A 26,932-nucleotide genomic window follows, 5' to 3' on the forward strand; every position below is an offset into this window, starting at 1 on the left:
AACTGCAGTGTAAACTAAAATGTTGGACTTCAAACTTCATTGAGTCACTGAGGATTAAAACACATGACCTCAAAACCTTTGACAAGTCTTCCAGCAGCTGGAGAGACTGGGACAGAAACAAGAACCACTTCTTCTCTTGGAGAATTTCAGTCTTTCCTCTGGACATTGGCTTTCAAAGTTAAATCTCTGTCTCGGGATTGAACCAACAACCTCCAAACTTGTAGAGAGTCATCGACCACCTGGAGCCTCTTGGACAAAGACACTGTAAACCTCATTTCTTACAACTTTTCAGTCTTTCCTCTGGACATAAACCTTCATCACTGAGAGCCTCAGGACCATTTCACTGACTGTCTTTGTCTTTTCTCAGACCTTTAAAACAAACTGTGAAAACATTTTAGTTTGAACTGAATCAGCTCAGTCGTCCTCAGATTCAGAGAGACACTGATACTCACACTGATGCTTTTATTGTGAAAAGACAACAAAATCAAAGTCTTACAAAAGTAAAAATCAACAACAGTTTTATCCTGTGATAATCTTAGTTTCCATCTTTAAAGAAAGAGGAAGAAGTTTACAAGAATCATTTACAAGAGTTTAAAAATAAAGTGATTTAATTCATGAATCTGAAAAGGTGAGTGAGTGAAAGAGACAGACGTGTAGAGACTGAACTATCTGTTCAACACTGAGTTTCTCTGACAGGAGGAAACTCTCTCTGCTTCACTCAACACAGAGACACTGAGGAACCAGACCAGAACCTAAACCCAGGATACAGAGGTTCAGTGAAGGTGGTGTTGAAGGTGTAGAGGTGGATCAGTTGGTTAGAGGAGACTCTGTAGAAGGACAGAGAGCCAGCAGGACAGTCCACATACACTGCTACTCTGTTAGAGGAGGAGGAGGAGGAGGAGGAGGAGGAGGAGGAGGAGGAGGAGATAGATGTCACTCTGTCATTGTGACAGACAGAGTAACCACCATCAGAGCAGATCAGACTCCAGGACTGATTGTTCCTTCCAAACCAACAGTCTCTACTGTTTCCTTTCCTTCTGATTCCTCTGTAACTCACTGATATTTCAACCCCTCCTCTCCACTCGACCTCCCAGTAACAGCGACCAGTCAGACCAGTTGAACACAGCAGCTGAGGCCACGGGTCAAATCTGCCTGGATGATCAGGATATGACTGATCCTCCTCCACACGTGTCACCTTCCTGTTGTTGTCAGACAGTTTGATCCTTCTGTTCACTGTGTTTGTGTCGATTGTGAGTTCACAGGAATCTGATGGAGAGAACAAGACACAGCTGCAGTTATTGATCATGTGATCAGTTATTGACAGTTTGATGAAGACTTCTGACATCAGTGATGTGACAGTTTGAAGATGGTTGAATGTGCTGCTTTGTTTTCAACAATCACATTAAAAACACACTTACACTTCCTCAGACCTGGTCTCAACCATCGGACTCCACCAGGCTCCGCCCTGAAAGGAGGAGGGGGGTCAGACCAGCACGTTCTCTGTCAGCATGCACACATGGACATTACATGGCTCATACACAGACTGTTTGATTACTGTGTTCAGATGGAGGCTTGTATGTATGGATGTACATTGACCACAGAGGAAAAGGAGCTGGAGTCTTTATCTTGTAATGATCCAGAGCAGGAGGAGACATGGAGAAAATATTTCATCATGTGTTTTCTCCATTTGATATCAGTTCTGCTGTGAGACACACACTTTCAGTCTCTGACTCTCAAGCTGCACAAACAAATGTCACAGCAAATAAGATGAAGACACAAAGTGGAGCTAACCAGCCAAGATATCCCACAATGCACCAACAAAGGCAGAGAAGAAGAAGACTGCAGCTGTGAACAATTCATGATTGAAATGTTTCATGAGGAAGGAAACACACTCAACACATTAGTGAGAGCTCAGTGAAACACAGTGAGTTTTGGTGAGAAACACTGAGTGTGAACACAACTTGTGTTTGTTACAAGAAAACTCCACAGGACGCTTTAAGAATGAGGCTGTGCACAAGTTTTAACAGGTGGCACAGCAGCAGTGACTGGATGAAGGATTTCTAATAGAAATGATGTCATCACAGTGACAGGATGGATCAGGATCTCATGATAAATGACATTCTGTACTTTTCTACTCTTCAGACAGATCAGCTGTGACACAGATTCACTGTTGATCAGTCGAATCATGTGGAATAAAGCAGCCGTCCTCAGGATGAGTCCTGAGCTCCATCAAACCTGTCGGGACATTTTTATTTGACTTCAAGTCAAAGTCCAGAGGAAGCCAGAGAAACTGTAGAGCAGAGAGAAAGAGGCTCAGCTCAACATACATGGACTCAGAGAGGAAGTCTAGTGAAGCTACAGCTGCTGTATAGTTTTCATTAAGGAGCCACTTTGTGGACTTTTTCTCTCTTCATACTACGTCACCGACACTTTTCCCTTTGCTCCTGTCATCATTACTACGACCACTAGATGTCGCCTAGCAACAAACCTAACTATGATGTCATAATAAGCTGCTGCACAGACGACCTGTGGGCTGGTTTGTTACAGGAGGACAGTCTACAGGTGTCTGTGTAGTTATGACATCTGTATGTCACAGTTAAGATTTACTGTCTCCTAAATACAACAACAGATCTCATAATGACAAGATCAAGATCAGGAGAGATTGAGGTGATTATTGATCATCAGTATTTTAGAAGACAGAGACATGATGGTGCGACCTGATTTATTTCTTTTATTTCCTCCTTGGTTGGAGACACTGGGACATTAATGTCTCTGAGCCGTGTAGATGGTTTTATTATTGTTGGTGAGTTGTTATTAGTGTGTCAACACTGAACAGGTCTCTACAGTCTTACCACCCTAGCGCTGTGGTTTGGTGCAGTCTTGTGTTGTTGCTCTCTCTCCTGCTCAGGTGTTGCCTCTCCTCCTGTGGAGCAGCTTCGGTTCATGCAGCTGCTTCCACTCACCAATTAGTGGGAGGTATCAGAGTGGACAGAGGAAGCCCAGTCAGTGGCAGTGGGCCAGTGTTTGGCAGCGTGAGAACTGTGCTGTGTTACTCCTTGCTGTGTGAAGGAGGGTGCTACGTCATCTAACTGACCCTGCACTTCTTGTTCTCTGAACTTAGTTTAGAGATCTACGTGTTATGTTGTGGAAACCTGGTTGTTTAGTTCATTAGAAACTAAAAAAACAACTTTAATTACTTTTTGTATTTTAGTTTGTTAAACAAAAGTCCTTGTTTTTTTTACACAATTTTCTGGCTCTTGTTTCTTTTTTACTCCCAGGAAACATTTTATTTCATTTTATTCTTCATTGAGGAACATAAGAAAATAAAAAGTCTCTGTAATTGTTCTGGTGAAGTGACTTAAATGTTTCACCTCTTCCTCCTCTATCAGACAGCGTCTGTCCTTACCTGAGAGTCTCCAGTGCACAGTGTGGACTCTCCAGTCCAGCAGACAAAACCTTCACACCTGAGTCCCGCAGGTTGTTCTTACTCAGGTCCAGGTGTCTCAGACTAGAGGACTGGGAGCTGAGGACTGAGGCCAGAGCTTCACAGCTTCTCTTTGAGAGGTTACAGCCACTCAGACTGAAGAGGAATTTAAGGAAAAAACACTAAAATATTCAATATTTAAAGTAAATAACAGGTAAGAGTTATGAATACAAAACAGCTAAACACTAACCTGAGAGTTTCCAGTGCACAGTGTGGACTCTTCAGTCCACCAGACAGCTTCTTGAACCCTGAATCCTGCAGGTTGTTGTTACTCAGGTCCAGGTGTCTCAGACTAGAGGACTGGCAGCTGAGGACTGAGGCCAGAGCTTCACAGCTTCTCTCTGAGAGGTTACAGCCACTCAGACTGAAGAGATGATCATGAGGAATTAAAGAAGAAAGGAATTTATTTTTAAATATATATATTTTTATATAAATGATGAATAATTCAACTCTCTCTACACTTACACAGCTTTGTTAGAGGCTTTGACCACTGGCAGCAGCTTCAGAAGAGCCTCCTCTGAAGCAGAGTATTTCTTCAGGTCAAACACGTCCAGATCTTCTTCTGAGGACAGTAAGATGAAGACCAGAGCTGACCATTGAGCAGGAGACAGTTTATCTGTGGAGAGACGTCCTGATCTCAGGGACTGTTGGATCTGCTCCACTAGAGAACGATCATTCAGTTCATTCAGACAGTGGAACAGGTTGATGCTTTTCTCTGCAGAGGGAGTCTCTTCAATCTTCTTCTTGATGTACTGGACTGTTTCCTGATTGGTCTGTGAGTCACTTCCTGTCTGTGACATCAGACCTCGTAGGAGAGTCTGATTGGTCTGCAGTGAAAGACCCAGGAGGAAGCGGAGGAACAAGTCCAGGTGTCCATTTGGACTCTGTAAGGCCTCGTCCACAGCTCTCTGGTAGAGCAGTGAATAGTTTCTAAACAGTTTAGACCACCAGGAGGTTTGTTCTTCTGACATCAGATTGAGTCCAGACTTGATGAAGGTCAGATGGACATGAAGAGCAGCCAGAAACTCCTGAACACTCAGATGGACGAAGCAGAACACCTTGTCCTGGTACAGGCCTCTCTCCTCTTTAAAGATCTGTGTGAACACTCCTGAGTACACTGAGGCTGCTCTGATATCGATGCCACACTCTGTCAGGTCTGATTCATAGAAGATCAGGTTTCCTTTCTGCAGCTGCTCAAAAGCCAGTTTTCCCAGAGACTCAATCATCTTCCTGGTCTCTGGACTCCAGTGTGGATCTGTCTCAGATCGTCCATCATACTTGACGTTCTTCAGTTTGGACTGAACCACCAGGAAGTGGATGTACATCTGAGTCAGGGTCTTGGGCAACTCTCCTCCCTCTCTGGTTTCCAACACCTCCTCCAGAACTGTAGCAGTGATCCAGCAGAAGACTGGGATGTGGCACATGATGTTGAGGCTTCGTGATGTCTTGATGTGGGAGATGATCCTGCTGGCCTGCTCCTCATCTCTGAACCTCTTCCTGAAGTACTCCTCCTTCTGTGGGTCAGTGAACCCTCTGACCTCTGTCACCATGTCAACACACTGAGGAGGGATCTGATTGGCTGCTGCAGGTCGTGTGGTTATCCAGAGGCGAGCAGAGGGAAGCAGTTTCCCCCTGATGAGGTTTGTCAGCAGCACGTCCACTGAGGTGGACTCTGTAACATCAGTCAGGATCTCAGTGTTGTGGAAGTCCAGAGGAAGTCTACACTCATCCAGACCGTCAAAGATGAACACGACCTGGAACTGATCAAACCTGCAGATTCCTGCTTCTTTGGTTTCAGTAAAGAAGTGATGAACAAGTTCCACCAAGCTGAACTTTCTCTCTTTCAGCACATTCAGCTCTCTGAAGGTGAATGGAAATGTGAACTGTATGTCCTGGTTGTCTTTGTCTTCAGCCCAGTCCAGAGTGAACTTCTGTGTTAAGACTGTTTTCCCAATGCCAGCCACTCCCTTTGTCATCACTCTTCTGATTGGTCCGTCTCTTCCAGGTGAGGCTTTAAAGATGTCTTCTTGTCTGATGGTTGTTTCTGGTCTGTCTGGTTTCCTGGATGCTGTTTCAATCTGTCTGACCTCATGTTGATCATTGACCTCTCCAGTCCCTCCCTCTGTGATGTAGAGCTCTGTGTAGATCTGCTTCAGAAGGGTTGGGTTTCCTGCTTTAGCGATCCCCTCAAACACACACTGGAACTTCTTCTTCAGGTTAGATTTGAGTTCACGTCGACAAACTGCAGCAACTTGTCCTGAATAAACATAAAAGAAGTTAGATTCATATAGAAAATACAACATTTAATTCCCCTAAAGAAAACATGTATGAACATGTTTCCCTCCATGTGTTGATGTCAGTAAATGTCTCATTTCTCCATCATGTTGAATCTTTAGAGAAATCCTCTTACTGCTCTGCAGACAGTCAGCCAGCTCCTCCTGCTTCATTCTCCTCAGGAAGTTCACTGTGATCTTCACAAACGCCTCTCTGCTCCTCCTCTGCTCTTCATCCTCACTGTCCAACACCTCCTCATCCTCCCTCTGACTCCCTGAGCATTCTGGGTAATCTGGACTCAGAAGCTTGTGAATCTTCTTCAGCTCGTTCTTGACAAAAGTGACCATGTTCTCCTCCAGCAGCTGGAACAGAAAACTATATGAATGACAGCATCAAACATCAGATCCATGTTGGACAGACTGACAGTCCACTGGTCTGAAAGTGCAGCATGGAGATTATTGTGAACACAACAGATGGAACAGTAGTTGTTGTACATGTACAGACCATAAATATGGAGTCCAGCTGTGTTTGATGCTGCTGGGCAGACTGAGCACTGGGAACCTCTGAGCTCTCCTGGTCCACTCTGTGGAGGAATCATGAAGAATGAGCTCACATTATGTCTGTCCACACAGAGACAGACACAAGCTGAAGGTCCATGAAGTCATGTGTGGATGTGACAGCCAATCAGACGACTCCCTGTAGCGGTAAAGGTTTACTAGTCCTGCTGATCCCACTGAGAATCAACAGCTCAGTCTGCAGCAGCTTGTAGCTTTCAGCTCAGTGTTTGGCTTCAGTCAGTTTGGTTTAGTCCCAACAGCTCTCACCAACCCTCCATATAGCTCCCCCTCCCTCACTGAACACTGCTGACATGCCCTGAAGCAAGGCAGTGATTGGTCAGCTGAGTGCAGGTGAGGAAGTGGGCGGGGTTTGAACTTCTCTCTTCACACAAACTGTTTCTGTCACTTTTCATGTGAACAACTGAGGTCAACTCTATGAATGTCTTCCAGGAGAGACTGTGTGAACATGGAGAAGTTATCTCCATGTTTAAACCACATCACGTCTCCCCCCTCTCTATGACGGACAGAGTTTTACCTCCACCTTCCAGTGAGGACGTTCACAACAGACAGAAACTCTTTGATTTCAGACGAGGTCGAACAACACGTCGTACAAACTAGTTCTTTTCTAGAATAACCTGAGTCTTACTGTCAGTTACTTACATCTGATCAGCTGATGGACGTCGTCCTTTAAAGTGAATGAGTTTGCCCTTCGACCGGTCGCTCTTTAAAGACAGACAGCTGGGTTCAGGAGAGTCTGGTCTCTGCTGCTGGATCCTGAAACAGAAACAGAACTGATCAATGTGCATGTTGGATAAAAACTGATAGAAAATATGTTCAATCTTTTAATAAACACAACAACTAACTTCACAAGTCTAATATCCTTCCCTGACATCACCTGTCATCCTATTAGCTACAACCAGGAAGTTATATCACCCCACCACTCTGGTCAGCAAAGCCCTTTCCCTCCAAGAACCACTGTGAGTTTAACAATTAACTTTCAAACATGATGTTATTTTACTTTAACATTATAGCAGATACTTGGTTCACATTTTATCATTGTATGGCTTATGAATGTTTATTTCTGTTACCCTGCAATAGATTCCTTTGATTAATATCCTGAAGGTGAAGGAAGTACTGAGACAGATGATGCATAAATGAAGTAAGTTAAAGTAATGTCAGCTTGACTTTTATTTTTGTCATGTCTGACATTTAATCTGAAATGTAATTGTACTTTTTTTGTCTTAATGTATTTTGATATCTTCATGTTTAGAGAAATCATCCATCCATCAATTCACCCATCTACCCATCTTCCTAAGCATCTTCAAGTGTAACAAACAACATTGTTGGAATGGCTTCTGGATCCTGTTTTTAAATTTACTCTCCACATCAGGGCCCTTATTCACAAAGCATTTAAAGGTTAAAAGTAGCTCCTAACTTGCCGATTTAAAAGAGACTCCTGTAAATAATGGGCGTGTACAGTATAACTTTAAGACTCCTAATTTTTTTTACTAAGAGTAATTCACCAAGCTACTTAGTGCTAAAAGTAGGATCCAAGTCTGGCAGAAGTTGGAAGTAGTGGAGAGCACATACAAGTCACTCAGACCAAATCTCAAAGAATCGTTAAAGGGCTGCTGTTTTGGAAACCTCAAACGATGCTGAATTATTTAAAAGATGCAATAACATCTCCAACCAACTGAAACAACACATTTAGTGCGGAAATTGAGTGTTTGGCAATGCTGCTACTTGGCAACACAGAAAATGCAACTTTATAATGTTGACAAGTTGGAGATCTCTGTAACTGATCTATTCACCAATCAATAAATGTCTCTGTAGATCCCACATCATAGGGCAATTATTACAATTTCCTTTAGATGTTCAACAACTACAGAGAAATAAAGCAGTGTCATCATCGGTCTACCTGGTGTGATCGGAGCCAGAGATGGAACGCATGGAAAAATGATTTCACCATCAGGAGAAGAGGAGGTATTTGTAAACAGGAAAAAAAGAATCGCACCATCAACACACAGGTTGTATTCGATGCTGCCTGTACAGACATTGTTATACAGTGTCCAGGATCAACACGATTCATGGAGTTTTAACTTTTACTTAGTAAAAGTTGGTCTCAGCAGCTTTGTGAATATGACTTAGGAGAAAACCTTTAGTTAGAAACTTTTAGTGTGACTTAGGAGAACTCTCAGTAATGAGATAAAATGCTTTGTGAATATGGGCCCAGATATTCAGTGAGCCAACACCTCCACTTTCATTGTTTCTTCACCCACCTCTCTCAGTGATTTGTCAGCTGTGTGCAGGTGATAAAGTAGGTGGAGTTTTAACTTCTCTCACCTCCTTCTCATTCTTCACACAAACTATTTCTGTCACTTTTCATGTGAACAACTGAGGTCAACTCTATGAATGTCTTCCAGGAGAGACTGTGTGAACATGGAGAAGTTATCTCCATGTTTAAACCACATCACGTCTCCCCCCTCTCTATGACGGACAGAGTTTTACCTCCACCTTCCAGTGAGGACGTTCACAACAGACAGAAACTCTTTGATTTCAGACGAGGTCGAACAACACGTCGTACAAACTAGTTCTTTTCTAGAATAACCTGAGTCTTACTGTCAGTTACTTACATCTGATCAGCTGATGGACGTCGTCCTTTAAAGTCAATGAAAAAGTCCTTTGACCGGTCGCTCTTTAAAGACAGACAGCTGGGTTCAGGAGAGTCTGGTCTCTGCTGCTGGATCCTGAAACACAAACAGAACTGATGAATGTGCATGTTGGATAAAAACTTGTGATGCTGTTTTCTGCTTCAACACAACACACAGAGCTTTGAGTGTGAATAATGATGGAGCAGTGATCTGAGTCATGGACAGTTAGAGATCCTCATCTCACCTCTGAGCTCTGGTCTTTCTCTCATGTTCCCCACACAGAGTGGTTTTAGAGGGAGGGGCTCCCTCCTCTCTGTCCTCACACTGATCCATGCTGCTGAGTTCACATCCACATCAGCTCACACACACTTTCTACCTTCATCTGCAGAGGAAACACACATCATTCATCTGCACATCAACTGAAATGTACATCATTCCTCCTGTAAAAATATCAGCTGCTCCTCCACTGACTGGCTCTTCTTCTCTGTTTCATATCAGTGTCAGTTGAATGCAGTCAGACAGCAGCGTGAGGAAGAGGAAGCTGCCATCAGCTGCTGTACTTCTACTATCAGTCCACTAGATGGCGTCATGCAGCTGCAGTGAAGTGAAGAGCAGTCCAGCAAACACACCATCATGGACGACTATTTCCATCCACTGACACACAGAAGGACTGAGATCCACTGAGTTTATCTGACACAGTCTCTGTGTCACAGCGTCCCTGTAGAAAATGACTTAATGAAACAAGCTACAGCTGATTATTTCACACACAGCAACTGGGACTGAATTTATTTCACCTCACAGCTCCAATATCACAACATTCACTCATTTCACTGACACTGACAATTAAATCATATAAAAAGACTCTAGAGCTGCGACTGACACTTATTTTCTCCATCAATCGATTCTTCATTTGGTCGATAAAATGTCAGAAAATAGAGACAAATGATCCATTAAAGTTTCTCACAGTCTGAGGTGACGTCTTCAAATGTCTTGTTTTGTCAGAGCAACAATCAAAGACCCAAAAATATTCACTTTATAATCAAAGGAAACAGAGAAAAGAAGGAAATCTTCATTTGTTTGAGGCTGAAAACAGAAAATTTCTTGACTTTTCTGCATAAAAATGTTGGTTGAACAAATGTTGCAGCTGTAAAAGATCCTTAATAACAATATTCATAATTTTTATATTATATTTAATAATTAATAATGTTGAGTGTTTATGGGTGTGTAAAGTCCTAATAACTGTCTACAGAGTTTCCTGTGAAGGACTCTAATTACAGACATGAATTATCAGGGAAACAGAGACAGTGTCCAGCTGCTCCTCTTCTAATTCCTTCATTCAAATGAATCTCTGAGCTGATGGAACCTACAGAGTCACAGGACAAACATGCTGTGGTTTCATCTGTAATCATGTGTTTGATGTGCTGATCATGTGTTTTTCATCTACAACCTGCAGCTGGAAAGTCACCAGCAGCTACACCTGTCAGGTACATGAGCTTCTACCGCGAAGATCAACACAACATGGCGGACACGTTTAATGTCGGTGCAGACTTTACAGTTACAGCTCTGACTCAGTTACAGTAACATTATAATAACACCACAACAACACCACGATGAGCTGCAGGTTAGATAACTCAGGTAACGACAGGTGTTAACGAGTAAAACATTAAAAACTGCTCACATTACCTTCAGAGAGAAAATAATCTGCGTCACAACGTTGGTTTAAAGTCAAACTAAACTTGGTTTGGGAGAGTAAAGTTGTAAAATGTGGTGGGTTCACACCCTGTTCACTCCTGTACTTTGATCTTTCCACTTGTTATTGGATCACCTGAGACAGATGTTATTACCGTGTCTGAACGGGGAAAACTATAGTTTGAATGTTTCTCCAGAACCGCTCGTCAGCACTTCCATGGGTTGAGCGGTTGTTCAAAACAAAAGAATCAAAACAGACAGACATTCTTCCATTCATTAGTAAGGTTATGGGTACAAGACCAAGTTTTCAAATTATCGAAAAAATGAAACAATATTTGTTTATTACACATGAAAATTAGACAGGGATTCTTACACTTACACTTAATTAATTAGTCATCATGTAAGCAGCATATTAATCATCACGCTGTAATTAGTATTGGAGACACTGAGGTCTTGGTCTTTGGGGATTTGAGTAACTGGGAGGAGTTTACAGTGAAAAAAATTATGGATGTTTTGTCGGTATATTTTATTTTTAGACAATATATTTAAATTGAACTTGTTAACATGACCTAAGAAATATTTGATTCAGTATTTCTCCACCAGAGTTTTCTTTCTGTTAGTGTACCTTCAGAGGACAAAATAATCTGCGTCACAACTTTGGTTTAAAGTGCAAATAAGCTTCAACCAGGAAACGGGGGGCGGGAGGAAAGAGTCAGATACAGATCAGAAACTTAATGATAGAAAAATTACTGTGAACTTTGACCTTTGACCAAAATCTAATCAGTTCATCCATTCCATCATTCCAAATAAATGTTTGTGCCAAATTTGAAAAGCTAAAATTCCTCCAGGTGTCAGAGATAGCATGTTCACGAGAATGGGACGGATGGACTATCTTAAAACATAAAGCCTCCTGCCCTGGCTGTCGACGGCACCGCAGCAGGAGAAGCTCAGTTGTGGGTGCAGATCTTGCGGACACTGAATGGCGGTGGTTATATGTTGTCAAGATATTGTCATGGAAACAAAACCCTTGCGCAGAGGTTTACTGACAAAGCGCTGGGATGAGGCGCTCCTCAGCCGCTGCCAGAAAATAGCTCTATGGACACGAGCCCTTATTCCACCACTTCTACCACAAATATTCACACAACATGGCGGACACGTTTAATATCGGTCCAGACTTTAGTTACAGCTCCGACTCAGTAACAGTAATATTATAATAACACAACAACAACACGACGATCAGTTGAAGTTTAGATAACTCAGGTAATGACAGGTGTTAACGAGTAAAACATTAAAAACTGCTCACATTACCTTCAGAGGAGAAAATAATCTGCGTCACAACGTTGGTTCAAAGTCAAACTAAACTTCAACCAGGAAACTTGGCTTGGGAGAGTAAAGTTGTAAAATGTGGTGGGTTCACACCCTGTTCACTCCTGTACTTTGATCTTTCCACTTGTTATTGGATCACCTGAGACAGATGTTTGACCGTGTCTGGGGAAAACTACTGTTTTAAGGTTTCTCAAGAACCGCTCGTCAGCACTTCCATGGGTTGAGTGGTTGATGAAATGCTTTCATGTTGCTTTATGTTGTTTACGCCAAATTCTGACCCAACCATACGAATGTAGCAGCAGAAATCGAGACTCATCAGACCAGGCAACGTTTTTCTTCAATTTTGTTGAGCCAGTACGAATTGTCAGTTTCCTGTTGTTAGCTGACAGAAGTGGCACCCGGTGTGGTCTTCTGCTGTTGTAGCCCATCTGATTCAAGGTTTGACGTGTTGTACAATCTGACCATTCTCCTCTGACCTCTGGCATCAACAAGGCATTTTCGCCCAGAAAACTACGGCTCACTGGACATTTTCTCTTTTTCGGACCATTCTCTGTAAACCCTAGAGATGGTTGTGCGTGAAAATCCCATTAGATCAGCAGTTTCTGAAATACTCAGACCAGCCCGTCTGGCACCAACAACCATGCCACTTAAATCACCTCTCTTTGCTATTGTGATGCTCAGTTTGAACTTCAGCAGATCGTTTTGACCATGTCTACATGCCTTAATGCCTAAACGCATTGAGTTGCTGCCATGTGATTGGCTTATTAGATATTTGCGTTAATGAGCAGTTGAAGAGGTGTATCTAATAAAGTGGCCGGTGAGTGCATATCCCCCACAAGTTGAGAAATACTGTACTTATCTTTACTACTTAAAGGCCCAACACTTAAATTTGCTTCTTCATTCCACCACTTGTGGAATGTAAAAAAAATGACATAAGTATAAATAAATAGATACATGCTGAAATAAATAATTAAATACACAAATAACATTTTGGTAATAAAAATATTATTTGTGTATTTTTGCATTTAGTTATTTATACATTTCAAGATTTATTAATGTATTTATTTATACATTTCTACATGTATTTATTTTCATTTATTTATTTGCTCATTTATTTATTCATGTTTTCATTCATGTATGTATTTATTTATTTCTCTGTCCGTATGTTAATTAGGTAGGCGGTCCTTCCTCATGTCATATTTTTCTCATGGCACTTTTTGTTAGTTTTGTTTTGGACTTTTCGCACTTCCTGTTTTATTTTGTAATTTGGTTCCTTGTGTGTCTCAGTGTTTTTGCTTCTTGTCGTGGTCTTGTTTCTGTGTAGTGATTGTCTGCCCCGCCCTGATGTGTTTCACCTGTGTGCAATCACCTTGCCTCCTGTGTCTATATAGTCTTTGTGCTCCCCTTTGTCTGTGTTGGTTCGTCAGTTTTGTTCGGGGTTTGTTCATGTTCACGTTTTCTAAATAAACCTGTCTGAACCGTTCTCCCAAGAGTTGGCTGCATTTGGGTCCTACTTACCACACACCCTGGTTCGATTGGATGGATCTGCTACTACTTCCTTCACCGATACAGGGGAGCTTTTCCTTTCCAGGAGTCTATTCCAGAAAGCTGATTTAATGAAAACTGTGTTTCTGAACCCTGAGATCAGGGCAACTTTGGGTTTTCAGTTTCCAAAACTCGGATCACTTTCACTGAGTCAGTTACCATGTTTGATCTGTTTCATTTATATCTATAAACTTCTGTCTGATCTGTTTCATTTATATCTATAAACTTCTGTCTGATCTATTTCATCTATATCTATAAACTTCTGTCTGATCTGTTTCATTTATATCTATAAACTTCTGTCTGATCTATTTCATCTATATCTATAAACTTCTGTCTGATCTATTTCATTTACATCTTTATCTTCTAAAACTATTTGACTCTTTCACTGCTGCTGCTTTTTTAACTTTTAGAAATAAACGTGCTTTAACGTCACATACTCATCTTCTGGCACATGGATACGGTCTTATAATACATCCGTGTTCTGTTTTTTATATTCCTCATGCACGCGGTTAACTCATCAACTCAGTTCAGGGTTACAGTCAGAGTGTGTTAAACGTGCTTTCTGGAGTAGACCCCAAATCACGTTGACTTTTTTATGTTTATTTTTCCCTCAGATAAATCGGTAACCACTTCCCGTAAGTTTTTATTTTGTTCGTCCCTTTGTAATTTTATTTTGAAGGGCTTCCGGTAGATGTGTCGTATATTCATTTCGGCGATTTTACTTTCGCGGGCTACAAACAAAAGGACAGTGATCAGATTTTACCCTGCAGTAAAGACCTTCATTATTTCATAATTAAGCGCCTAGCTGCGGCGGGAACAAGGTATTGTGTCATTTGATTTGTTTTATTTGAAGTAATTTGAGATTTGATCGATTTAATGGCAGGAAAGTTGTAATTTACTGACGTGTTAACAGTAATGCTAATATTCACTTGCTAGCTTAAGTTATGTATTGACACTATGGACCAGACGTCCCTGTTTCTGGGGACAGTCCCCGTGTTTAACTGTGGATTAAAAACAGACTGTAGAGACCGGAAGCTGGTAGAACAGACAGGCAGACGTCTCCAACCAGGAGTTAAATATGACCGGAGCGAGTTATTCAGACCATCGGGGGGAAAGTGAGGAATATCCGCTGTTACTGTGGCTTATTTATTTGTGCTGCAGCTCTCACACTGGGGTTTGCTTCAGTAAAAGCTTCTCCCTCATTGATCCTGACGACCTGTTGCCTCCATGACAGGTGATGATGGAGGGTCATCACGACGCGCCTGCTGCTGCCACTGATACATCACATGCTGTCCACGTGGATTCATCAAGCAGCACAGACTCGATGCAAAGGTCCAGTTCAGTCAGATTCACTGACATTGATGCAGAACTGTGAGTATTGCTTTATTAATATACAGTCTATGGTGCTAACAACAAGGTGAGCAACAGATGATGAGTTTCTTGGACTGAAACAAAATATAATAAATAAATGAACTCTTTAAAATGAAGGACTTATTGTGGTATTTACATTAACAGTTACTTGATTGTGCACATTAAAGCATCTGCGCTGGTTATTTTGTACTGATGTGCTGATGTGCTACGTTCATGCTGTTCATGGCAAAGGTTGATCATATCTGCTAAAGAGATTTCTTATAACCAAATAATTTAATAAGAAAGTAGTTGATGAGGTCAGAGTCAGATTGTGAGAGAGATTTTGAGGAGCAGATGGTTTACAGCATGAAATTCAAGATTGGCGGAGTGATCTCCACACAGCAGTAGATACAACTGAGAGACTGCACCAGGAGGAAACCATTGAAGTGAAACAACCAAGTCTGACTGATCTCCAAGGTAAATTTCAGATGATGCCCTCAAAGGTGAAGAGAAGAAGAAAAAACCTACGAGCAATGGAAGCTCCACATACACAAAGCAAGAGCTCACCTGAAGACATAAATGCCACAGAGTCAGATCTGGCCTCTCATCAAAGAACTTCAGAAAGGTAAGGAAGAAATAATGAACATGTGAAATTCCAAACCTCGTCTCACCTTCCACTGACATGAGAAGACGAGTCGACACGTGTGAATCAGTGACCACAGAAATCATCAGCGTTGCCTCCAGCAGAGCGATAGACTATGAAGGTGAGTTTATGAGAGACAGTGAAGGCACCACCTTCATAAACTGCTCCACCATGACTATGCAAAGTCCGTCTATGGATCTGCTGCCTCCCTGATCAGTTACAGCGAGTCCTTCATGTCTTTCTTCCTCCTGGAAGACGTTTCGCCTCTTGTCCAAGCGGCTTCATCAGTTCTTATGTATTGGTCTCTCTAGACCGCACTAGTCTTCCACAGACAAATACAAGTCCAGTTGCCTTCGATTTAATCTGAGAAAGAGATAATGTGTAAGTTGCACTTGCTCTGCCTCCATAGGGGGCAGAGCAAGTTCAGTCGTTCAGTCTGGTGTAGTCGATGCAGGGGCGTAGAGTCTTGTCTTTCTTCTCTACAAAGAAAAATCCAGCTTCTACTGGAGAGGATGAGGGTCGAATGAGACCCCCCGCCACCGCGTCATTTATATATTTCTCCATAGCCTCCCTTTCCGGCTTAGAGAGATTATACAAGCGCTTGGTTGGGAGGGGGGCCCCGGGAGCAAGTCAATGGCGCAGTCATAGGGTCTATGTGGGGGAAGAGAACTAGCGGAGGATTTACTGAAAAACTCCTTCAGATCGTGATAAACAGAGGGAACGTTTTTCAAGTCAATTACCTCTGGTGGCGGCAAAGGTGGAGGGTCTCACTGGTACCGCCAAGTGCAGGCAAGGAGCGTGACAATCCCGGCTCCAGCTGCGGATGGTGGCGGTTGACCAGTCGATGTGTGGGTTGTGTCTTTTTAGCCATGGAATTCCCAGGATGACTGTGGTGAGAGGTGAGGTTATTGCATACAGTTCCAGGTACTCATGATGGTTGCTGGACAACACTAATTTTACCGGTTCCGTTCTGCGTCCGACTATCTCCAATAGTCTTCCATCGACGGCGTGGATCTCCTTAGGGGCGGTCAACTTGTTCAGGGGGATCCCGTGTTTCTGAGCAAAGTTAACGTCAATAAAATTGTCATCAGCTCCCGAGTCCACCAGGACCTGGACTGGGAGTGTGTGCTCGGAACCGTGTTTCATACCTGGGACTTGTATCCTAGAGGCGGAGGATGAGGAGATTCGGCTCACCGGGGCCCCCCTGCCCACTGGTGAGCCTGGTCTTTTGGCAGCTCCGGACAGCAGTTGAGGAAGTGACCCTCCTTGCCACAGTACAGGCACCGTCTCTCTCGCATGCGCCTCTGCCGTTCAGCTGGAGTCAAGCGGGTGCGGCCCAGATGCATCGGTTCCTCCGCTGGGGCCTGTCGAGTCTGAGGGTTGGGAACAGGGCCGGAAGAAGAGGCTGCGGAGTCCGGGGGCTGGAACTGGGAACTGGCGGGGACCCGTCTCCTCCTCGGTTCAGACCTCTCTCTTATTCTCTCTCTAATCCTGTTATCTAGCCTGATGGCGAGCTCTATCAGTTGGTTTAGGGAGTTGCTATCCTCTCGGACCGCTAGTCCCCCCACCCACTCTCGACTGCTAAAATACGAAACTTAATGGCGTACTGTGAAACTGAAAGGCTGTCCTGTCTGAGGTCTAGGAGTTGATTAACTGCCTGTCGGCCCCTAACAGGGTGATCAAAAACCCGCCTCATCTCTTCTGTGAACAACTGATAATTAGTGGTTATGTCTGACTGTTGACTAGAGACGGCTAGAGACCAGGCGGCTGCCTGTCCCATGAGGAGGCTCATAACAAAGGCTACCTTAGCCTGGTATGTGGCATAGGTGCTAGGCTGTTGACTAAAAACCAAAGTACACTGGTGGAGAAATTGAGCACATGTACCTAAATCACTTGAGTACCTAGCGGGTATAGGAATATATGGCTCTCTGAAATGTTGAGACGGGCTGGGGAGCTGGTCGGCGGCCTGGTGTGGAGTAGGAGAGCTGGAGGAGGGAACCAGATGGTCTTTAATGGACTCCAGTTGTCCATTTAGCTGGGCCACGCTGGATGTCAGCCGCTGTAGATGCTCCGTAACTTGGAGCAGGGAGGACTCATGCTGATTAACCATAGCCACTTGGCTGCTGATTGCTCGGTTCAGACACTCCGACTCTGCTGGGTCCATTGTGGCCGGAATATTCTGTCACGGTACGAGCAAGGAGAGGCCAGGACCCAAATGCAGAATACAAAGAACAGTTCTTTATTCACCAAAGTAACAACGAAAAATCACCTTTGAACAGGAATAAAGTATCAAAATAGAAAAACAACAGAAAATCACCGTAACGGGAAAAAACACTAACAGGAAAAGACAACTTAAGGTGTTCAGGAGCAAGCTCAAACTGGTAAGTGAAAGTGCAAAGAACTTGCAGAGAACCTCCGAGCACTCAGTCTGTGCAGAGGGAAAGAGAGGGAGCAAACACTGCACAAGAGTCAGACCATAACATGAGTGAAAGAGACAGACATGTAGAGACTGAACTATCTGTTCAACAGTGAGTTTCTCTGACAGGAGGAGACTCTCTCTGCTTCACTCAACACAGAGACACTGAGGAACCAGACCAGAACCTAAACCCAGGATACAGAGGTTCAGTGAAGGTGGTGTTGAAGGTGTGGAGGTGGATCAGTTTGTTAGAGGAGACTCTGTAGAAGGACAGAGAGCCAGCAGGACAGTCCACATACACTGCTACTCTGTTAGAGGAGGAGGAGGAGGAGGAAGAGGAGGAGGAGGAGGAGGAGGAGGAGATAGATGTTCTTTTGTCATTGTGACAGACAGAGTAACCACCATCAGAGCAGATCAGACTCCAGGACTGATCGTTCAATCCAAACCAACAGTCATCACTGTTTCCTTTCCTTTTGATTCCTCTGTAACTCACTGATATATTAACCCCTCCTCTCCACTCGACCTCCCAGTAACAGCGACCAGTCAGACCAGTTGAACACAGCAGCTGAGGCCAGTGGTCAAATCTGTCTGGATGATCAGGATATGACTGATCCTCCTCCACACGTGTCACCTCCCTGTTGTTGTCAGACAGTTTGATCCTTCTGTTCACTGTGTTTGTGTCGATTGTGAGTTCACAGGAATCTGATGGAGAGAACAAGACACAGCTGCAGTTATTGATCATCTGATCAGTTATTGACAGTTTGATGAAGACTCCTGACATCAGTGATGTGACAGTATGAAGATGGTTGAATGTGCTGCTTTGTTTTCATCAATCACATTAAAAACACACTTACACTTCCTCAGACCTGGTCTCAACCATCGGACTCCACCAGGCTCCACCCTGAAAGGAGGAGGGGGGTCAGACCAGCACGTTCTCTGTCAGCATGCACACATGGACATTACATGGCTCATACACAGACTGTCTGATTACTGTGTTCAGATGGAGGCTTGTATGTATGGATGTACGTTGACCACAGAGGAAAAGGAGCTGGAGTCTTTATCTTGTAATGATCCAGAGCAGGAGGAGACATGGAGAAAATATTTCAACATGTGTTTTCTCCATTTGATATCAGTTCTGCTGTGAGACACACACTTTCAGTCTCACAAACAAATGTCACAGCAAATAAGATGAAGACACAAAGTGGAGCTAACCAGCCAAGATATCCCACAATGCACCAACAAAGGCAGAAAAGAAGAAGACTGCAGCTGTGAACAACTCATGATTGAAATGTTTCATGAGGAAGGAAACACACTCAACACATTAGTGAGAGCTCAGTGAAACACACAGTGAGTTTTGGTGAGAAACACTGAGTGTGAACACAACTTGTGTTTGTTACAAGAAAACTCCACAGGACGCTTTAAGAATGAGGCTGTGCACAAGTTTTAACAGGCGGCACAGCAGCAGTGACTGGATGAAGGATTTCTAATAGAAATGATGTCATCACAGTGACAGGATGGATCAGGATCTCATGATAAATGACATTCTGTACTTTTCTACTCTTCAGACAGATCAGCTGTGACACAGATTCACTGTTGATCAGTCAAATCATGTGGAATAAAGCAGCCGTCCTCAGGATGAGTCCTGAGCTCCATCAAACCTGTCGGGACATTTTTATTTGACTTCAAGTCAAAGTCCAGAGGAAGCCAGAGAAACTGTAGAGCAGAGAGAAAGAGGCTCAGCTCAACATACATGGACTCAGAGAGGAAGTCTAGTGAAGCTACAGCTGCTGTATAGTTTTCATTAAGGAGCCACTTTGTGGCTTCATCTGATCTGGTGTCAGATTTGTTTCAGTCTAAAAACAGATGTTTCATGATACAAAAGTTCAGTCAAAAACACTGATTAAACCTGAACAACCATCAACCCTCTGACACAATTCATAGAGGTGTCTCCTGAAATAGAATATAATAGAAACAACATGGGAATCGAACACACGGCTCTCCTGTGTCACATTCATCCATCCACCACCTCCTCCTGACGTGGACTTTGTCTCTCTTCATACTACGTCACCGACACTTTTCCCTTTGCTCCTGTCATCATTACTACGACCACTAGATGTCGCCTAGCAACAAACCTAACTATGATGTCATAATAAGCTGCTGCACAGACGACCTGTGGGCTGGTTTGTTACAGGAGGACAGTCTACAGGTCTCTGTGTAGTTATGACATCTGTATGTCACAGTTAAGATATATGTCTCCTAAATACAACAACAGATCTCATAATGATGGTGCGACCTGATTTATTTCTTTTATTTCCTCCTTGGTTGGAGAAACTGGGACATTAATGTCTCTGAGCTGTGTAGATGGTTTTGTTATTGTTGGTGAGTTGTTATTAGTGCGTCAACACTGAACAGGTCTCTACAGTCTTACCACCCTAGCGCTGTGGTTTGGTGTTGTCTTGTGTTGATGCTCTCTCTCCTGCTCAGGTGTTGCCTCTCCTCCTGTGGAGCAGCTTAGGTTCATGCAGCTGCTCCCACTTACCAATTAGTGTTTCACCAAATTAAACGTTTTATTTTATTACTTTCTCCTCATTGAGGAACAAAAAAAATAGAAAAGTCTCTAGGATTGTTCTGATGGAGAGACTTGAAGTCAGAGCACATCTCTAGAGATCTGTCATTAGCTGTGACAGAAAATGTTTCACCTCTTCCTCCTCTATCAGACAGTGTCTGTCCTTACCTGAGAGTCTCCAGTGTACAGTGTGGACTCTCCAGTCCAGCAGACAACAGCTTCAATCCTGAATCCTGCAGGTTGTTGTTACTCAGGTCCAGGTGTCTCAGACTAGAGGACTGGCAGCTGAGGACTGAGGACAGAGCTTCACAGCTTCTCTCTGAGAGGTTACAGCCACTCAGACTGAAGAGATGATCATGAGGAATTAAAGAAGAAATGAAGTTATTTTCTCTCCTGTTGAAAAGACAGAACTGTCTTTATATAAATGATGAATAAATCAACTTTCTCTATACTTACAGAGCTTTGTTGGAGGCTTTGACCACTGGCAGCAGCTTCAGAAGAGCCTCCTCTGAAGCAGAGTATTTCTTCAGGTCAAACACATCCAGATCTTCTTCTGAGGACAGTAAGATGAAGACCAGAGCTGACCATTGAGCAGGAGACAGTTTATCTGTGGAGAGACGTCCTGATCTCAGGGACTGTTGGATCTGCTTCACTAGAGAACGATCATTCAGTTCATTCAGACAGTGGAACAGGTTGATGCTTTTCTCTGCAGAGGGAGTCTCTTCAATCTTCTTCTTGATGTACTGGACTGTTTCCTGATTGGTCTTTGAGCCACTTCCTGTCTTTGACATCAGGCCTTCTAGGAGAGTCTGATTGGTCTGCAGTGAAAGACCCAGGAGGAAGCGGAGGTACAAGTCCAGGTGTCCATTTGGACTCTGTAAGGCCTCGTCCACAGCTCTCTGGTAGAAAAGTGTTGATTGTTCCTCTGATATCTGATTGAGTCCAGACTTGATGAAGGTCAGATGGACATGAAGAGCAGCCAGAAACTCCTGAACACTCAGATGGACGAAGCAGAACACCTTGTCCTGGTACAGGCCTCTCTCCTCTTTAAAGATCTGTGTGAACACTCCTGAGTACACTGAGGCTGCTCTGATATCGATGCCACACTCTGTCAGGTCTGATTCATAGAAGATCAGGTTTCCTTTCTGCAGCTGCTCAAAAGCCAGTTTTCCCAGAGACTTAATCATCTTCCTGCTTTCTGGAGTCCAGTGTGGATCTGTCTCAGATCCTCCATCATACTTGACCTTCTTCACTTTGGACTGAACCACCAGGAAGTGGATGTACATCTCAGTCAGGGTCTTGGGCAGCTCTCCTCTCCTTCTGGTTTTCAACACCTCCTCCAGAACTGTAGCAGTGATCCAGCAGAAGACTGGGATGTGGCACATGATGTGGAGGCTTTGTGATGTCTTGATGTGGGAGATGATGCTGCTGGCCTGCTCCTCCTCTCTGAACCTCTTCCTGAAGTACTCCTCCTTCTGTGGGTCAGTGAACCCTCTGACCTCTGTCACCATGTCAACACACTGAGGAGGGATCTGATTGGCTGCTGCAGGTCGTGTGGTTATCCAGAGGCGAGCAGAGGGAAGCAGTTTCCCCCTGATGAGGTTTGTCAGCAGCACGTCCACTGAGGTGGACTCTGTAACATCAGTCAGGATCTCAGTGTTGTGGAAGTCCAGAGGAAGTCTACACTCGTCCAGACCGTCAAAGATGAACACGACCTGGAACTGATCAAACCTGCAGATTCCTTCTTCTTTGGTTTCAGTGAAGAAGTGATGAACAAGTTCCACCAAGCTGAACTTTCTCTCTTTCAGCATATTCAGCTCTCTGAAGGTGAATGGAAATGTGAACTGTATGTCCTGGTTGTCTTTGTCTTCAGCCCAGTCCAGAGTGAACTTCTGTGTTAAGACTGTTTTCCCAATGCCAGCCACTCCCCTTGTCATCACTGTTCTGATTGGTCTGTCTCTTCCAGGTGAAGCTTTAAAGATGTCTTCTTGTCTGATGGTTGTTTCTGGTCTGTCTGGTTTCCTGGATGCTGTTTCAATCTGTCTGACCTCATGTTGATCATTGACCTCTCCAGTCCCTCCCTCTGTGATGTAGAGCTCTGTGTAGATCTGCTTCAGAAGGGTTGGGTTTCCTGCTTTAGCGATCCCCTCAAACACACACTGGAACTTCTTCTTCAGGTTAGATTTGAGTTTATGTCGACAAACTGCAGCAACTTGTCCTGAATAAACATAAAAGAAGTTAGATTCATATAGAAAATACAATATTTGATTCCCCTAAAGAATGACTCTATGACCATATTTCCCTCCATGTGTTGATGTTAGTAAATGTCTCATTTCTCCATCATGTTGAATCTTTAGAGAAATTCTCTTACTGCTCTGCAGACAGTCAGCCAGCTCCTCCTGCTTCATTCTCCTCAGGAAGTTCACTGTGATCTTCACAAATGCCTCTCTGCTCCTCCTCTGCTTTTCATCCTCACCGTCCAACACCTCCTCATCCTCCCTCTGACTCCCTGAGCATTCTGGGTAATCTGGATTTAGAAGCTTCTGCATCCTCTTCAGCTCGCTCTTCACAAAAGTGACCATGTTCTCCTCCAGCAGCTGGAACAGAAAACTATATGAATGACAGCATCAAACATCAGATCCATGTTGGACAGACTGATAATCCACTGGTCTGAAAAGTGCAGCATGGAGATTATTGTGAACACAACAGATGGAACAGTAGTTGTACATGTACAGACCATAAATATGGAGTCCAGCTGTGTTTGATGCTGCTGGGCAGACTGACCACTGGGAACCTCTGAGCTCTCCTGGTCCACTCTGTGGAGGAATCATGAAGAATGAGCTCACATTATGTCTGTCCACACAGAGACAGACACAAGCTAAAGGTCCATGAAGTCATGTTTGGATGTGACAGCCAATCAGACGACTCCCTGTAGCGGTAAAGGTTTACTAGTCCTGCTGATCCCACTGAGAATCAACAGCTCAGTCTGCAGCTGCTTGTAGCTTTCAGCTCAGTGTTTGGCTTCAGTCAGTTTGGTTTAGTCCCAACAGCTCTCACCAACCCTCCATATAGCTCTCCCTCCCTCACTGAACACTGCTGACGTGCCCTGAAGCAAGGCAGTGATTGGTCAGCTGTGTGCAGGTGAGGAAGTGGGCGGGGTTTGAACTTCTCTCTTCACACAAACTGTTTCTGTCACTTTTCATGTGAACAACTGAGGTCAACTCTATGAATGTCTTCCAGGAGAGACTGTGTGAACATGGAGAAGTTATCTCCATGTTTAAACCACATCACGTCTCCCCCCTCTCTATGACGGACAGAGTTTTAGCTCCACCTTCCTGTGAGGACGTTCACAACAGACAGAAACTCTTTGATTTCAGACGTAGTCCAACAACAGGTCGTACAAACTAGTTCTTTTCTAGAATAACCTGAGTCTTACTGTCAGTTACAGCTTACATCTGATCAGCTGATGGACGTCGTCCTTTAAAGTCAATGAACCAGTCTATAGACCGGTCGCTCTTTAAAGACAGACAGCTGGGTTCAGGAGAGTCTGGTCTCTGCTGCTGGATCCTGAAACAGAAACAGAACTGATCAATGTGCATGTTGGATAAAAACTGATGGAAAATATGTTCAATCTTTAAATAATCAACAACTGACTTTTAATGTGAAATGTCTTTCTGACAGTGAAATTTCTGACCTTCCACCAACAGATTTTCTGAAATCAAAAGGTTGATCCATGGACCGGTCGCTCTTCATGGACACACAGCTGGATCCAGGTCCAGGTCCAGGTCCAGGTCCAGCAGAGTCTGGCTTGTGCTTCTTCTTTCTGCTTCAACACACAGAGCTTTGAGTGTGAATAATGATGGAGCAGTGATCTGAGTCATGGACAGTTAGAGATCCTCATCTCACCTCTGAGCTCTGGTCTTTCTCTCATGTTCCCCACACAGAGTGGTTTTAGAGGGAGGGGCTCCCTCCTCTCTGTCCTCACACTGATCCATGCTGCTGAGTTCACATCCACATCAGCTCACACACACTTTCTACCTTCATCTGCAGAGGAAACACACATCATTCATCTGCACATCAACTGAAATGTACATCATTCCTCCTGTAGAAATATCAGCTGCTCCTCCACTGACTGGCTCTTCTTCTCTGTTTCATATCAGTGTCAGTTGAATGCAGTCAGACAGCAGCGTGAGGAAGAGGAAGCTGCCATCAGCTGCTGTACTTCTACTATCAGTCCACTAGATGGCGTCATGAAGCTGCAGTGAAGTGAAGAGCAGTCCAGCAAACACACCATCATGGACGACTATTTCCATCCACTGACACACAGAAGGACTGAGATCCACTGAGTTTATCTGACACAGTCTCTGTGTCACAGCGTCCCTGTAGAAAATGACTTAATGAAACAAGCTACAGCTAATTATTTCACACACAGCAACTGGGACTGAATTTATTTCACCTCACAGCTCCAATATCACAACATTCACTCATTTCACTGACACTGACAATTAAATCATATAAAAAGACTACAGTTACAGCTCTGACTCAGTTTCAGTATCATAATAATAACACAACAACAACACCACGATCAGTTGAAGGTTAGATAACTCAGGTAACGACAGGTGTTAACGAGTAAAACATTAAAAACTGCTCACATTACCTTCAGAGAGAAAATAATCTGCGTCACAACGTTGGTTCAAAGTCAAACTAAACTTCAACCAGGAAACTTGGTTCGGGAGAGTAAAGTTGTAAAATGTGGTGGGTTCACTCCCTGTTCACTCCTGTACTTTGATCTTTCCACTTGTTATTGGATCACCTGAGACAGATGTTATGACCGTGTCTGAACGGGGAAAACTAGTGTTTGAAGGTTTCTCAAGAACCGTTCGTCAGCACTTCCATGGGTTGAGCAGTTGTCCAAAACGAAAGAAAGTCAAAACAGACAGACATTCTTCCATTCATTAGTAAGGTTACGGGTATAAAAACCAAGTTTTCAAACTATTAAAAAAAACTGAACAGTATTTTATCATTACACATAGAAATTAGACAGGGATTCCTCCACTTACACCCATTAATCAGTTATCACATAAGCAGCATTTTAATCATCAAGCTGTAAATAGCATTGAAGAGAATGAGGTCATGGAGTATAGTGAAAGAAACTATTCAATATTTTGTTGGAATATTCTACTATTTTTAGACATTATATATAAACTGAACTTTTGAACATGAATCAACAAATATTTGATTCAGTATTTCTCCACTAGAATTTTATTCCTGGTCGTGTGGAGAATACTTTGACACAGTATCTAGACCTTCATAGTGGAAAATATAATTTATAAAAAATATAACTGAACAGCTAACTTTATTAATAAAAGCAGTAAAATCTAACATTATAATAGTTCCTGGTTGTGGGTTGAGATGGAGGGTTAGTTAGGGGACTGATTATCTTGGTTCTGGCCTTGATTTTAATGTTGTAGCTGCTTGAGCGACTGTATGTAACCACACTGTGTGTAAACTATTAACCTGCAAAGTAAGTAGTAACTACAGATGTCAAATAAATGCAGTTGAGTAATACATACAATATATATATATGTATTCCTTGATATGTGGTGTAGTACAAGTTAAAAAATACTGTACTTATGTTTACTATTTAAAGGTCTAATATTTGTGAAATGTGCTTCTCCATTCCACCACTTGTTAAATAAAGGATGAAAAAATATGACATATAAATAAATATATAAATAAATGCTGAATTAGATAATTAAATATATAAATAAATGCTTAACATTTTCTGTATTTTTACATGTATTTATTTATTCATGCATTTCATGATTTATTTATGTATGCATTTACTTATTTCCTCATTTATTTGTTCATTTATTTATGTATTCATTTATTTATTGCTACATTTATTTATTTATTTCTCAGTCCTTATTTTAATTAGGTAGGCGGTCCTTCCTCAATCTAAAGCCGGACTGGTTCGATTGGATGGATCTGCTACTACTGTCTTCACTGGTACAAGGAAGCTTTGCCTTTCCAGTGTCTCCATCTTAGCGACTTTGACACTGTTGCTTCATGAAAAGAACATCACTAAAAAGTCTGAAAAATCGCTCAATCTAGTGTCAAAGTCACTAAGATGGCGACACTGGAAAGGCAAAGCTTCTGTGTACTAGTGAAGGCAGTAGTAGCAGATCCATTGATCACACTACTTTAACCGAACCGGCTTTAAAATGAGGAAGGACCTTAATTAACTTACAGACTTAGAAATAAATAAATGTAGAAATACAGAAATAAATAAATCTTGAAATGCATGAATAAATGTAGAAATATGGTAACAAATAAATGTAGAAATGCATAAATAAATGAATGAAAAACTACAGAAATTGTATTTGTTATTACCAATGCTTTGCTTTTATTTTTGAATGTATTTATTTATA

General features: G+C 42.8%; 3 protein-coding genes and 1 long non-coding RNA gene across 10 annotated transcripts; 1 reads left to right on the forward strand and 3 right to left on the reverse strand.

Moving 5' to 3' along the window:
• Positions 1-445: 445 nt before the first annotated feature.
• LOC130167359 (NLR family CARD domain-containing protein 3-like) lies at positions 446-26,628 on the reverse strand. 7 transcript variants are annotated; one of them, XM_056373461.1, is made up of 13 exons: positions 25,159-26,628; positions 24,408-24,545; positions 24,196-24,327; positions 23,955-24,068; positions 8,949-9,062; positions 6,976-7,089; positions 6,263-6,341; positions 5,895-6,120; positions 3,950-5,741; positions 3,675-3,848; positions 3,407-3,580; positions 1,419-1,465; positions 446-1,266 (listed from the first exon to the last, which is right to left on the reverse strand). In XM_056373461.1, the coding sequence occupies exons 2-13, from the start codon at positions 24,494-24,496 to the stop codon at positions 719-721; spliced, it is 3,603 nt and encodes a 1,200-aa protein (XP_056229436.1). In that variant the 5' UTR covers positions 24,497-24,545; positions 25,159-26,628; the 3' UTR covers positions 446-718. The 7 variants fall into 7 exon arrangements, with proteins under 7 accessions (XP_056229436.1, XP_056229438.1, XP_056229440.1 ...); XM_056373463.1 differs by having other exon boundaries at positions 24,196-24,324; positions 25,159-26,627; XM_056373465.1 differs by lacking the exon at positions 24,196-24,327 and having other exon boundaries at positions 25,159-26,624.
• LOC130167364 (uncharacterized) lies at positions 7,096-9,828 on the forward strand. The gene is made up of 3 exons (XR_008827284.1): positions 7,096-7,292; positions 7,414-7,474; positions 9,465-9,828. It is a non-coding gene; the product is annotated as an uncharacterized LOC130167364 (long non-coding RNA).
• LOC130167379 (stonustoxin subunit beta-like) lies at positions 18,008-20,854 on the reverse strand (the record flags this gene model as incomplete). Its single annotated transcript, XM_056373500.1, has 3 exons — positions 18,008-18,637; positions 18,790-18,836; positions 20,670-20,854. Coding segments are annotated over 3 exons (783 nt in total), but the record flags the coding sequence as incomplete, so codon positions are not given.
• Positions 20,939-24,014, reverse strand: LOC130167360 (protein NLRC3-like). Its single transcript, XM_056373468.1, has 3 exons — positions 23,239-24,014; positions 22,873-23,098; positions 20,939-22,719 (listed from the first exon to the last, which is right to left on the reverse strand). Exons 1-3 carry the CDS (start codon positions 23,239-23,241, stop codon positions 20,954-20,956), a joined length of 1,995 nt encoding a protein of 664 aa, XP_056229443.1. The 5' UTR covers positions 23,242-24,014; the 3' UTR covers positions 20,939-20,953.
• Positions 26,629-26,932: the final 304 nt, after the last annotated feature.

This window comes from Seriola aureovittata, chromosome 4 (genome assembly GCF_021018895.1).
Source record: "Seriola aureovittata isolate HTS-2021-v1 ecotype China chromosome 4, ASM2101889v1, whole genome shotgun sequence".
Classification (NCBI taxonomy): domain Eukaryota; kingdom Metazoa; phylum Chordata; class Actinopteri; order Carangiformes; family Carangidae; genus Seriola; species Seriola aureovittata.